At 49.7% G+C, this 13,678-nt stretch overlaps 1 protein-coding gene across 1 annotated transcript; it reads left to right on the top strand.

The window, feature by feature from the left end:
- Positions 1-2,683: 2,683 nt before the first annotated feature.
- Positions 2,684-12,560, top strand: LIPG (lipase G, endothelial type). The gene is made up of 10 exons (XM_055699604.1): positions 2,684-2,799; positions 2,921-3,117; positions 3,872-4,051; positions 4,715-4,826; positions 5,985-6,209; positions 6,681-6,923; positions 7,450-7,570; positions 8,140-8,358; positions 9,273-9,365; positions 10,991-12,560. Exons 1-10 carry the CDS (start codon positions 2,724-2,726, stop codon positions 11,010-11,012), a joined length of 1,488 nt encoding a protein of 495 aa, XP_055555579.1. The 5' UTR covers positions 2,684-2,723; the 3' UTR covers positions 11,013-12,560.
- Positions 12,561-13,678: the final 1,118 nt, after the last annotated feature.

Here is a 13,678-nt window from a genome sequence, read left to right as displayed (position 1 = left end):
AAGGCTCCCGACTTCAGTCTCTGTGAGCAGGATGGTGACAGCCTGTTTCTGTCGGAGATGCCAAGCTCCTGCAGAACACATTGGCCATAACCAAGGTCTGAGATGTTCTGCTCATACGGAAGCAGCACTGAAAGTGTCACTGCCAGATGCATGGACATGGAAACCTCTCAAATTAAATGCTGCCAGTGAAGAAACCTGCCTGATCCTTCCCCGAGATCATCAGTAGACTCCAGACCTTTAAATATTTTGGCATATTAATTTATATATGATACTGATTTTAGCTTTTTGCTACTGAGAAGGAAGCTTAACTCCTCTCATGTCCTTTCTACCTCCACATCTCCTGGCTCTGCTCAGACTCACCACATTTGGGGCTGAAGCAGGAATCAACCCCAGCCTCAGCCACCCAGCAGCCACTTGCAAAGAGTTTGTGGCTACAGCTGAGCAGGCTATTTTTCTGTTTCCTATAAAAATGATCTCAAAAACATTCCTGTTCTGCTTTTGGACTGAACTGAGATCTTTAGGAAATCACAGTGGGAATGGAGCTGGGGAGAGAGTAACAGAGCCAGAAAAATGCCTCCAAGAACAGCCACTGTCTCCCCGGGCATTGCCCTGCTCACACCAGCTGCTGGGATAAAGCCTCAAACATCCCTCCAAGTGCTATAAATATTGAGCTTCCCGCTCTTTTAAGATGGATTATTACCCGTTTCACCCTGGGTTATTATTTATTACTTATTGCAATATCCAGAAATTCCATCTGGGAGCCATGAAATCTTTCCCAGTGAAAAACTAATCAAAACTAAGAATTTCTCCTTAAAATTATTGGGCTTAACGAACTGTTATTTTCCAAGCAGCTTTGGGTGGGAGCCTTCTTCCCTCCAGGCCATTAGGGTTACAGAGAGGTCAGTGCAGAGCTGCACTCTCCACATTGATACAATGCCCATCACAACAGTTCCTGAGCATCTCCCCAAACGTTCATCACCTTTTGGCCAAAGCAGACAGGAATTATTTTGATGTGCCGCTTCTTTGCTGTTGCTAAGCTATTCTCAGTGCTACTGTCATTCTTGGAAGCCAGAGACGAAGAGCAGGACCCCCTCCCAGAGCCTGGCTCTGCACAGACAAAAGGAGGACACAACAGCTGAATGCAAAGGCAGGGGAGGAAGAAAGAGAAGATGTTGCAGTGGCTGGCAGTCTGGCTGGGTTTTGTTGGCACCAGGAATTTTTGAAAATGATGAAGCGTTTGATAATAAGGCTTAGCTGATTTGTTTCCTGCAGGACTAAATCTGATCATGGGCCAGCAGCTGAGAAATCTCTGTCCTTTCTTTTTTAGGCTGCTGCTGTCAGGATGCTGCTCCTCGAGAGGGACCACATGGCTGTGGGAGAGGCTGTGTCCTCAGGACACTCCACTCAAACCCAGGCTCACTGGAGAGCAGCAGTTAGCGTCATCTCCAGCCTCCTGAAACAGGAGGTGCTTGGCTAACTCCAAGAATACGCAGTCAGAAATGAAGAGGTTCTGGGAATGAACCCCAAGAGGAGGAAAGCAGCAGTCCCAGCCACAACCTACTGCACACACAAGAGCTATGAGAAAAGCTTTTAGGATAGGATAGGATGGAATAGGATAGGATGGGATATGATGGGATATTTCAGTTGGAAGGGACCTACAATGACCATCTAGCCCACCTGCCAACCCACATGGAGCTGGGAGGCGGCTGGGTTGAGCAAGGCTCGGAGGGGTGCAGGGAATGAACTCAGAGCTCTGGGAAAGCGCTGCTGGAAGGTCAGATCAATTCTCTCCATCAGTATCCACCAGTGAGGGCCAAAGCAATTCCTGTACCTGCTTTCCCATTCTTTCCCTTGCTGCTGACTGGGTTTAGGCCTTCATCTTTTCCTCATCTCTGCCTGTTGTTCCCCTGCACCTTTTCCCTGCCTTCTCCCTGGCTGTTTTTGTACGCCACAGACCCTGGTGCATCCTCCTGGCTTTCTGCTGCAGGTTTAGAGGGAAGGAGCCACAGCACCGAGGAAGGGGAACAAAGAGAGACCAGGAAACCTGCGTGTCCCAGGGCATCACCTCTTCCCTTCACACCACATGTGGTGAGATGGCAGCAGAATAAAACAAAATATTCTGTGATGGGCATGTAACTGGTAAAAATAAAGGCAATTAATAAATAAAAGAGGAATAAATGGATACTTTTTCACAACGGAGGATTCAAAACTGTTGATGGAATCGCTAAGGTAACCGAGAAGCAGACTGGCAGCGGAGCAGGCGATGCCCTCTGGGAAGCGCCTCATGCCCACGGTGCCCGGCGCCCCCCGAGCAGCCCAGGCCCGGGGCTCCCCCGGACAGAGCCCAGCACCACGGACCCACGGCGGCACCGCGCATGGAGCGCAGCCCGCGCCGCCCCCTGCCCACGCGTGAAACCAGCCCCCGTGGGGCCACCCCGCGTGGGACCACCCCCCCGGGTGACAGCGCCGCGCGCCCACCCGCGGGCACCCCGGCCCCCTCGGCGCTCCCCACGTGGCGCGCTCCCGCCGGCCGCCCCCACGCGGGCCCGCCGCGCCCCGCCCCCCTATTCAGCCTCTCGTGACGTCAGGGAGGGCGTGACCAATGAGAGCGGCGCTACCGGCCGGCCCCGCCAGGCCCGGCCCCATCGGGCCACGAGCACCGCCCCGCGCGCGTCCTTAAAGGGCCCCGCCGCCCGCCGGCGCCGCCGTCGCCTGTCCCAGCCATGCGGAGGTTCATCCTTCTCCTCTGCGCCGGCGTCACCTGCTGCATCGCGGCGGGGGCCGCGCCGCCGGGAGGAGGTAGGTGGGCGGGCGCGGGACGGGCTCCCACGGGGCGGGGGGTGTCCCTGGGCTGGGTGAGGCTGGGGGCCGGTGGGGGGTCCCGGGCGCTTCGCTGACCCTTCCTCCCCCGTCTGTGCAGATGGCACCGCGGCGGAGCTGCTGGCGGAGGGGCGGGAGCGGGTGCCGCTGGCCAAGCCGCAGGTGAAGTTCCGCCTGCGCTCCACGCGTGACTCCGAGGAGGACGGCTGCCCGCTCGCCATCGGCCAGCGACAGCGCCTGGAGGGCTGCGGCTTCAACGTGACAGCGAAAACCTTCCTCATCATTCACGGCTGGACGGTGAGTGGGTCCTGCGCGGCTCTGGGTGACGCTCGGGCCGGCTGCTCCGAGGCAGCAGACTGCCCTGCGCCTCTAAAATACGTGGGACCCGCGACAAATTCTCACCTTTTGAGCGCTGCGACCTCCCAGGAGGTGCACCTGAGCTCTGCGGAGCAAAAAACACCCCTCCTGGAACCCAGCTTGCTCCCGACTCGCTGTATCACAAAAGGCAACCTGAGGTTTGCCCTATAACCCAACTGACCCACTGCCGGGAAGGTGGCACCGGGCTCGACGCGCACCTACAGGCGTCGTGGCGTTGCAGCTGCCTCCCCTCGGGCTGCCCGGTGCCCCGGCTCCAAAGCAGAGGGCAGGCCGCCACGCTCTGGCTTTCTGCTGCATTCGATGTGGCCGAGCGTGTGGCACGAGGGGGCTTATCAGCTCTGCCAGGGCTTAGGCGAACGGCCGTGCCAGGGCTGGAAAAGAATTTTTTGCAATCCATCAGAGTTTCTGAAACTGGAGAAAAAGAGTGATAAGGTGGCATGTAACGAATGCCTCTCCTGCCTGCCTTAAAAGGCGAGGTGGCTAATTACATCCCGAGTCTCTCAAAACCTGTTTTTCTTACACCCGTTAGTGTGGTGATGAGAAGTAGTGGGGCTTGCAGAGGAGCAGCATACAGCTGGAGTGGAATATGTAAATGATATACAAATAACTTAACTGTGAATGTGTAATCTTGGTCCTGTGAGCTGGAAACTAACACCCAAGTCTCTCTTTCTAGATGAGTGGCATGTTCGAAACGTGGTTGGGCAGCCTGGTGTCCGCTCTTCAGGAGCGGGAGAAGGACGCCAATGTGGTCGTGGTGGATTGGCTTTCGCTTGCGCACCAGCTCTACACCGATGCTGTGAACAACACGCGGATTGTTGGAAGAAGCATAGCGAGGCTGCTTGACTGGTTACAGGTAACGCGAGTTAACAACGGTCTCTGTCGTAACACTCCGGGAGGGACTGTTGCACAAGGGAACCAAGTATTCCCCAGCTCCCAGGCTGGCGCGCGGGAAAGGCTCTGGTGTAATCCCAGCCCGCAGGCTTGCTGGGGCAATGGCTCATAGCTAAGGTGCTGTGCTCAGCCCTTGTGCGAGCGCTTCCGCGCTGTCCTGGGAGATGCCGCTTTGCAGCGCGTTGGGCTCGGTGATTCTGAAATGCACTTCAAATTTAGGAGTCCTGTCTGAGCCACCTGAACTCCGGAGTTGCGCATGCAAAGCCAGCATTTGGCAAGAGGGTAGAAAAGCAGGTCCACGGTGCCATGCTTGGTGCATGAGTCCATGGCCAGTGCTGAGGTCTGCTGGCAGCTCCCTGAAGGAAGGCTGCTCCCGATCCTGCTTAAATGAAGAATATTGTAACTGGGGTTGGAAGCTGGGTACTGTGATCGGGGGCAAACCACAAGCACCATCCAAACTGTTCAGCTGGTATACTTGTCTTGGTGAAATAAAGAACAAAGCATGCTGGTCTGCCTCCTCCCTCCACACTCATCTTAGAATCTGGTCCTACAGATAGGAGTGGTGCCAGATGCCCTGAAAAAAAGGGGGGCAAGTTACCATATCTTTTTTTTCCCCTCCTTGCAGGAGAACCCACTCTTCCAGCTTGAGAACGTCCACCTGATTGGGTACAGCCTGGGTGCCCATGTTGCTGGCTTTGCTGGTAACCATGTCCATGGGACAATAGGCAGAATTACAGGCAAGTGGCTTTTTAAACAATCTTTTACCTTTCCTTAGCAGCACTGAGTTTCCCTGAAAAGGCTCCACTTCCTGTGCTGCTGTGCTGCTGTTTTGGGCTTGCTCACTCAGAAATTACAAATTTCCTGCTTGTGGCAGCAGTGGGGAGCATAGGTCTCTTCACATGAGAGAGCATCTTAATTTTGAACCCCAAATGTAGGGTTTCCATGAAAAACCTCTCAGAGGACAACCCAGTCTTGAGTATAAAGTTAAATGTCGGTTCAAAACAAGTCCAGCTCAAGGTCTTACTATCCAAATCCTAAGTCTGTGGGTGATACTGTTTTTGTAATTATAACTAGTAAACTAATGGAAGCAAGAGCTATCGAGTGCTGTCAGCATGGGATGTTTGGTCAAAAAAAACCAACCCCAAAACCGTCCCACCCCCTCATTCTGAAAAACATTTTTAAGAGAATGCTTCTGACTCCAGAGGAAAGCCGATTTCAACATGTGAGAACTTAAGGCATGGTACAAGGGGTTGCATTCAGCATTTAAACACTGCACTGGCAGTGAGAATTCCTCAGAGGCTAGCAATAAATATCTTAATTTAGTTAAGCAGGAAAATCACCTAACAGTCAAGTTGGGGAACGGCTCAGCTTCAGGTTGGGCATCAGGCTCAGAGGTTATCAGAACGTCCCCAAGCCACCATGGGATCTCGGATGCAGGGATTACCTGGCTGTTGCTTAAACTTGTATTATCCCTTCCATATGTCCAGTCTGAAAACAGACTAAATGTCACCAAGGCAGCTTTGGCTACCAGGGGTCTCTGTGGGGTACTAGACCTCTTCTGGTGTTCAGTCATCTGCTGCCTTTTGAAATATCTCTTCACTGCGACCTAGCAAAGACTCATTACTTCCAACAGGCCATCTGAAGTCATCACTGCAGAGCAGACTGGTGCTATCACTGGGCTGTATTGCACCAAATGTGCTATGGACCATCTCCCCTTCTTCCCTCAGTGAGCCCACGGGTGAAGACATCCTGGGAGACAGCATCAGCAATGAGGCAGGGACTGTCTTGTGTAGCACCTGGTTGGAAGGGCTGCCAGCAGCAGGTTCCTGGCTATATTCCATATGAAATAACTAAACTTCTTACCTGGCATCTTACGTACTGTCTCTTAACACCAGGCTTGGATCCAGCTGGTCCTATGTTCGAAGGAGTGGACCCCAGTAAGCGCCTCTCCCCTGATGATGCTAACTTCGTGGATGTCCTTCACACCTACACGAGGGAAACACTAGGTGTTAGCATTGGGATCCAGATGCCTGTAGGCCATGTTGACATCTACCCCAATGGGGGAGACTTCCAGCCTGGCTGCGGTTTAAGTGATGTCTTGGGAGCAATTGCCTATGGGAGTAAGTTCTCATTACTTATTTTGCCTCTGGTCAGCGTAGACTCCTCACAAATAGACTTGGGTTGATGCCGGGGGCTAATCTGATTTACAAGAGCAAAGAAAACCTTTTTTTTTCTTTCTCTTTTTTCCTTTTAAACTGCCTGTACTACTGGAGGTAGCTGCTAGAAGCTAGACCTGCTTTTAATTCTGAAGTAGCATGTTCTCACTCTTAACACCTGATGATAAACTATGGTCATCTTATGCTGGGTCTAGAATCCTGTTTAAAGCTCTCTTCATGGTAGAGAATAAGTGAACAGCCCTCTTCAGTTGTCTTCCACTAACCACTCAAATTGCTGCTGTTTGAAAAATGTTCAAGTTTTGCCATGGTCAGTTCATGTCAGCCTACAAAAAGGCACAGCTTACTAAGTCTTACCAACTGCCAGGGTGACAAATGCTTAAACAAAATGTATCCCTTGCAACTCTGCTTCTCTAGCAATTGGTGAAGTTGTTAAATGTGAACATGAGCGGTCTGTGCACCTCTTTGTGGACTCTCTTGTGAACCAAGACAAACAGAGCTTCGCGTTTCAATGTACTGATTCCAGTCGCTTCAAGAAGGGCATCTGCCTGAGCTGCCGGAAGAACCGCTGCAACGGCATCGGCTACAACGCCAGGAAGACACGGAACAAAAAAAACAGCAAGATGTACCTAAAAACAAGAGCTGACATGCCATTCAAAGGTATGCTTTCTTTCTCATTTAGAAAGAACATAGTCTCACCTCTAGAAGCACACTCCCAAAGTCAATGTCAGGAAAGATGTAGAGGTGGAAGAGTAGCACACCTCAAAGCAGCGCAGCACCAGGTGTTAGTCTTTCGCTGTTAGCTGGCTGCATTGCTGTCCTGTGGCATTACTGAGCTCCTTCCTCCATGTGGGATCAACAGGGCTTGGGCTGTAAGGACGCTCTGCCTTTTGAGCAGTACTGCAGTTCACATGTCATATGTGCAGACCTCAACCTGAGAGCAGTAGGTGTGGGGAGCCCTCCTACTACACTCCCTCCTTCACCCCTCCACTACAGAGTGGACCTGTTGTAGTTGTGTAAATGTCAACTGTGTAATCAGTAAGAGCAGGAAAAAAGTGGTTGATGATGACTGAATAAAGAAGGAGCTAGCCTTTGCCAGCCAACACTGTTTCACAGAGAGCAATGCTGAGCAATGTTGTCTCCCAACAAAGCTGGTTCCATCTGTGCTCTCCCTCTTTCTCTCCAGTCTACCATTATCAGATGAAAATGCACGTCTTCAGCTACACGAGCTTGGGAGAGGCTGATCCTACTTTCTCAGTCACCCTTCATGGCACCAATGGAGACTCTGAACCTCTCTCTTTAGAAATGTAAGTCGGCTGGCCCGTTGTGTGTACCTAAGGAGGCCACTGGGACTAGACAAGGTGTCATCATTCTTTTTCCTCTGGTTACATTAGCATTGCGCCCGAGCCTAGCAGCCTTACTTCATCACCATTCAAAAATCCTTTCATCCGGTAATTTAATATAATTTATTGCTGAGAAAGAAATTTGATGTGCCCAGTGTTCTACATATTAGTCTTCAGGGCTCATTGTTGAAGTACTTTGTTTTGCTTTTCCCCTCTACCACTGGGATAGTCTGAAAGCACCCATATCTCTGGAGGTATTGTTGACCTCCTTTAGCTTCTGCCAGAAGAAAACACAAGGCATGTCATTCCTCCCTAAGCTATAGAAGGATGGCTGAGCCAAATACATGATGCGTTGTGTTGAACCAGCTATCTAAGCTCACTTTCTTTAGTGTAATCAGGAATTAACTGGTGACAGTTGGATGTGGAACACTTGATAAGCTTCTGAGGGCTCTGTTTAACTTCTCACATGGCATGAACGAGCATCTGGCATGCTTCCATAGCGAAGAAACGCTGAGTCTCTGCTTGTCTTTCAGGCTTGATCAAATTGGCCTAAACGCTACTAACACCTTCCTGGTCTATACTGAAGAGGACATGGGTGAACTGCTAAAAATAAAGCTCACCTGGGAGGGAACATCTCAGTCGTGGTACGATCTATGGAAAGAGCTGAAGAGCTACTGGTATCGGCCTGCCAAGTCTTCCCAGGAACTGCATATCAGGCGTATACGTGTGAAATCTGGGGAAACGCAACAGAGGTAATAATTGCATTAGACTGCATGTGAGCTGGCTCGAAACCTAAATCAAAAGGAGAGATGCTCAGAATCTAGCAGATGAAGCTGGGGTTTTGAACTTAGTTGGTATCCTGAGCCGTCTTTCATTTTTAGTGTTACCAGCTAACACTCCCCCATGGCATAGCAGAGCGGGTTACGTGCCAGCGTGAGGTTGCAAACTAGGCTTTAAGCAAAACCAGGCACCGCAGGTCAGATCTGGGTGTTCTTTTGCTTTATTTACTGTGAAGCTGTCTCGTCTGCCCCTGGGGATTAAATTAGCCCACTATGAGATGGTTTAGGTGACATGTGAAGGGTTAAAGTACTGACAGCACCAAAAATACTGAGGCATAGATGGGCATGGCTATTATTTACAGCCATAATGTGCTGATCTGGCATAACCAGCTAGACCTAAAACTGCAACCGGTAATGGGGTGACTCCAATTCCTTAAACGCTGTGGTGCTCCCCTGAGATCTCTAACTGGAAAGCCACATGAGCAGCCAACAAGAGGTAAAGGTGCAAAGCATGTAGCACTGCACTCCCAAATCTTGTATGAGTCTTGTTCTGCACGTAACCCAGATATGTCCAAGAACAACAGCTGATGTTGACAATTTCCCACATTTCTCAGAGCTTTAAATACTATCATCTGTAAGGTATTGTGCATCCTGGTTTCTACAATCTATGAAACACAGGGATAATAAAAGCAAAGGTCCCCAAATAAAACATTAAAGCAGGAAAGAAAACAGCCATTCAACAGGCTAATGGCATATCAAGATGCTCCACAGGAGGGATGTCAAATCAAAGAACTTGTCCTAGAATTAGCTGCAATCCATCTCACATGTTATTTGTTGATCACGGAGACAGCAGGCACCTCCTCTTGACTTCTCATTCCTCCCCCTAGGTTTGCTTTCTGTGTGGAGGATTCCCAGCTAACCAGTATAACTCCGGGCAAAGAGCTCTGGTTCGTGAAGTGCACAGAGGAATGGCGAAAAAGGTAGGGAAAAGTCAGCAAAAAGAAAGCCTGTCTGATGCACATGGCTGTGCTGGGATGAGTGGAGCTTTTCTTTTATTTCTTTAGACTCCTGGAACCTCTTTTCTTTCAAAAAAAGAATAATTCTACTCTAGATTCCCAGCTATTAGACTTAATTTTCATGTATGCCCCTGAACTATCACTATTTAGGTGATATCCCCACTTCTGATCTTGGTTTGTCATCTTGTACCTTTACATTCTTACCACCAAATTGGTGTAACACAGTCCTTGGGCCTAAAGAGCCTGTCTGCTTGCTGTCGTGGTAGGTGCTAAAAATGAGGTGCTACCAATACCCGAGATCTGTGTGCAATAGTGGCGAGCTAATTAGAGGCATCTCTTAACTGCCCTGTAAAAGAGCGGAAAGCTCAAGTGCAGGGAGTTGCCTCAAAGATCGTTTCAGCCTGGTAGGAGACCTTGAGGTGCCAAGAAATCTCTTGATTAAAATTTGAGCTCAAACTGCATGAGCAAGGCACCACTGAGGACTCGCCGTGGTGTTACGGGGCTGACTCCTGACACTTCATCTCCGGCTGTGCTAATCTCTTCTGGGTCAGAAGAGCGCAAACTCAGCTGTTGCCAGAGCATCTCAGCCCTGCTTAACCTCTGGAGGGACTTTCCAGATGCTGAGGATCAGTCCTCAGAGATGACTTCCAGTAAGTCAGGTCCCAGCGGTGGCAGTTTGATTGCTTCAGACTGCCTCTCATCGTCTTTTGAATGAACCCCTGTTCATTTGACTAAATGACAGTCTCCTTCAGATGAAGCCAGCCTTTTGGCCTTTCTTAAATTTCAATTTGTAAACTTAGAGCTTTGTCACTTCTATTCGGGAGAGGAAATGCTTGTTTGGACTAGCAAAGCCCTGTGGAAGTTGTGCTTTGCACAACCCTCTCGGGCTGCAGAGCTGAGCTCAGAAACGTGAGCTGGTACCGTTCCAGGCTTGGCAGAAACCAGCAAGCTGGGCTACAAACGGTAGCAAACGATTCTGTGAATGAAACCCCTGTGCAAAAACTTGTTGCTCTGCCACAAGGCTTGAAAGATCAAGTCAACATTCCTGCAGGTACAATAAAAAGGCTGTTTTGATATGCTACTCAGTAACCCCCATAAAACAGAATTGCTGGCAGATGTGCTTTTCCTGCTTACTTGTGGTAGTACAGCTTTTGCATGAGGCAGAGGAGCAGAGCTGAGCTCCAGCGCACTCTGGTTTCAAGGAACAGTCCTTCCTCCCAGAGATCACAAGCAATTACTTGCTGCTCTGCTCTCCGTTCCTGCCAAGTCCCTGGAAGGTTACAGTTCCCTGCTTGGAGATTGACTCTGCAAACATCTGTCCACCCTGAGTGGATCTGAACAGGCAGAGTCTAGTGTCAAAACCTGTAGTTTCTGTTTGCAGCCTGCTTGCGTGCATAATGCCTGCTTCAGGCTCTCATCTGGTAGCTACTGGGCAAAGTGCTGTTTTGACAAAATAAAATACCGACCTGTACTGTCTAAACCTGTTCTTAGTGTCCCAGAGAGTTTCCTAGGAATTCTTTATTACTCCTTAACTTCTGCATTTAAGTAGATTGGTTCCCCCCCCCCCCCCCCCCCTCTGCTTTTCCCAGGTCCGTCTCAAATTTGCTCTGAAGACTTCTCTAAAGACTCACAACTGAGCAACCTAGATGCACAAAGACCACACAGGTGGCAAGATGCTGTGGCAAAAATCTGGCTTGGTAGCACTTAAAGCAGCTGGCTCTTCAGGACAAAGCATCTTGGATCAGGTGCAAGAAACTGAGGAGCAACTGATGGACCATGGTCCTAGTCCTAGAGTAACTAAAACTACATTCTCCCTTCCCCAAGGAGCCTGGTTTGTGCATTTAACCTTACCATGACCTGTTGCACGCTGTGTTTCTTGCCCTGCTCCCATTAACCAGGACTATGGATGAGATCCTCACAGATCTAGATCTCAGCAATGATCTTCTGGTTTGCCTGCCAGTGGAGTTGAGAAGATAACCATGCTAACTGCCCATCAGGCTGTGGGTGACAGAGCTGCAAGAACAAATTAGCATCTACTGTAGGAGTTACCATGGGTGCGACAGCACTATGGGCTGTGGGAAGATGAGACCAGCACAGGTCAGGCATGTTGGGGTTGTTCCGGGGAGGGGTGGGAATAAGCACAATGCCACTTAACTTCAAGTTGTCCTTTGCTTGCCTTAAAAATAATCTGTTCTGTGTCTGGCTAATACTGAAGTCTCACTGTGTTACCTTACAAGAAGGTATACTCCGTCCTCCCTGGGCCTGGGGCAGAGCACGGTGGAGGTGGCAGGTGGTGGAGATGGCAGCTTGCTCCCCGGCCAGGGCCTGCAGCGAGGCTGTCCCGTCCCACACGTTGGTCTCGTCATAAGAGGCAAAAGGCTGCTGCCCTTCCACCAGCTGCAGGGGAGGAGGAAGGCAGTGAACCACGCTGCCTCAGGAGAGCTCTGCACCAACCCTTTTAACTACTGAGTGCGTTCACCTCTGTTCAGCTGCTGCTGTAGTACCAGTGCGTAATTAAGGCCTTATTTACGTGCAAAGAATTTCACTGAGCCACACAGATGACACCCTGCCCTCACTGCCTCATCATCCCAGGCTGATTCCTGGTGCCAGGCAAATTGGCTTTGCCCAGTTTGACAGACTCTACAGCTGTCCCGTTTGCTATAGCAGAGTGGACCTTGTCAGAGGTGAACTAGAATTTATTTATTTTTTTTTTTTGGAAGGAGACTTGGTGTAACAACTCCTAAACTTTTGTCATGCAGAAAGGCAATCTCAAAAAAACCAGTGTTGACAGGTGGTGCACTGAGTTCTGAAGACTTAGCAAGTCCTTTTGAGGCCTGCAATGCTCTCAGCTTTTGTAAAGCTTCAAGCCAGCCAAAGCAAGCACATTTGGAGACTTCGTACCCACCCCCCCCCACCCCCCCCCCCCCTCGGTTTTATGCAAAGGGTTTAATAACTGAAGCCTTTAGTACATATCTGTGACTTGTCACCGTGCCATACTTAAGAGTGGTTTCAAAGCCCTGTGTGTATATTGTGGGTTTTGTATGACTTAAAATATAATTTATTTCTTGTATTGTACATATGTAAAGTTTTAAACGTTTTGGGTTTGAGTAACAGTTTTTATAAGATTTTAAGACAAAATAAAGGGCTTCGTAAAAATCAGTGAAGTCTTGTTACTGATCTACCACAAGCTTTGACGTGCCTCACCAGGACAACAGTCTATGGCCACCTTGTCCCTCTTCTGCAGGTCACTGAGACCAGCCGAAGGAGGACGCAAAGGCAAAGCAGCGGCCAGGTGGGTGCTGGCAATTAGGTGCCTTTATCCAGCACCCTCCTTCCAGGTCCTCTCCAGGCTGCGCTGCCATGGTGGGCTTGTTCCTTCCACCCACACCCCCAGTACCTTCAGGAATAGAGCAAAGTCACTCTGTATCCACTCCTGTGTTGCCCATCATACAACATCACAGGTTTTCTTCTACTTTGGCGGAGCAGGGAGGACATGATTTCAACAGTGCCTGATAGATTATTATTATTTTTTTTGGACCAAGTGTATGTACAAAATAAAAATCCCTGTTTGGGTAGCAGTAGAGGGGCTTTCTGTCTGCCCCCTCCCCACAATGGCTGTAAGACACATCCAGCAGGGGAGACTAACAAAAACATTAACCTTCTCTTCCCACCCTGGGTGGTGTTTTGGTTTTTTTTTTTTCCAGCCACAGCAATGTCACTACTGCTTTTGGCTGGGAGAAAGCAACATTTTGTGTTACTTGCTGTCTATGCCTACTACAGTGAACACAGTGAACTCTGGAAAGACCACTGCTACTGCACCAGGACAAGTTAGGGCAAACTCCCTCTTCTCCATGGATTTCAAGCATTAATGCTTTTTTTCTCCATCATTTTTTTTTCCCCTGAAATGCTTCACCTTTGCCTGACTTCCATGGCTACCCCATTGGCAAACCCTTTTAAGCAAACTTACCCAAGTCTGACCATGAACCGAGTTTTTCCAGCACCATCAAATTTAAGGAAACCTCTCATCATGCCCTGCCTGTGCCTGACACAAAGCAGTGGCACAAATCCAACAGCAACAGAATGACTTTGCAAACAAAGTAAATACCTCCAAGCTGTGGCAGATTTACATGAAATTGCTTAGGCTTTTCCTATGAAAAGCCCAGCGATGCTTTTGTAGGTTTGTACCACTTTTGTAGGTTTGGCTGGGCGATGGGGAGGCTGTTTGATGCTTGTAGGTTCCCAGTTATTCTGCACCCCAGAGCTGGAGGTGGTGGGTT

This window comes from Falco cherrug, chromosome Z (genome assembly GCF_023634085.1).
Source record: "Falco cherrug isolate bFalChe1 chromosome Z, bFalChe1.pri, whole genome shotgun sequence".
Lineage (NCBI taxonomy): Eukaryota > Metazoa > Chordata > Aves > Falconiformes > Falconidae > Falco > Falco cherrug.
Note: the sequence above shows the minus strand (reverse complement) of the source record. Positions and strands in the feature narration are given on the sequence as shown.

What these genes read in the sequence shown, in the direction of transcription:
- LIPG (XM_055699604.1), top strand. Translation starts at nt 2,724, where the DNA reads ATGCGGAGGTTCATCCTTCTCCTCTGCGCCGGCGTCACCTGCTGCATC. An exon ending in AGCTGACATGCCATTCAAAG is followed by an intron (nt 6,924 to 7,449) that starts GTATGCTTTCTT and finishes CTTTCTCTCCAG; the next exon opens with TCTACCATTATCAGATGAAA. An exon ending in ACAGAGGAATGGCGAAAAAG is followed by an intron (nt 9,366 to 10,990) that starts GTAGGGAAAAGT and finishes TGCTTTTCCCAG; the next exon opens with GTCCGTCTCAAATTTGCTCT.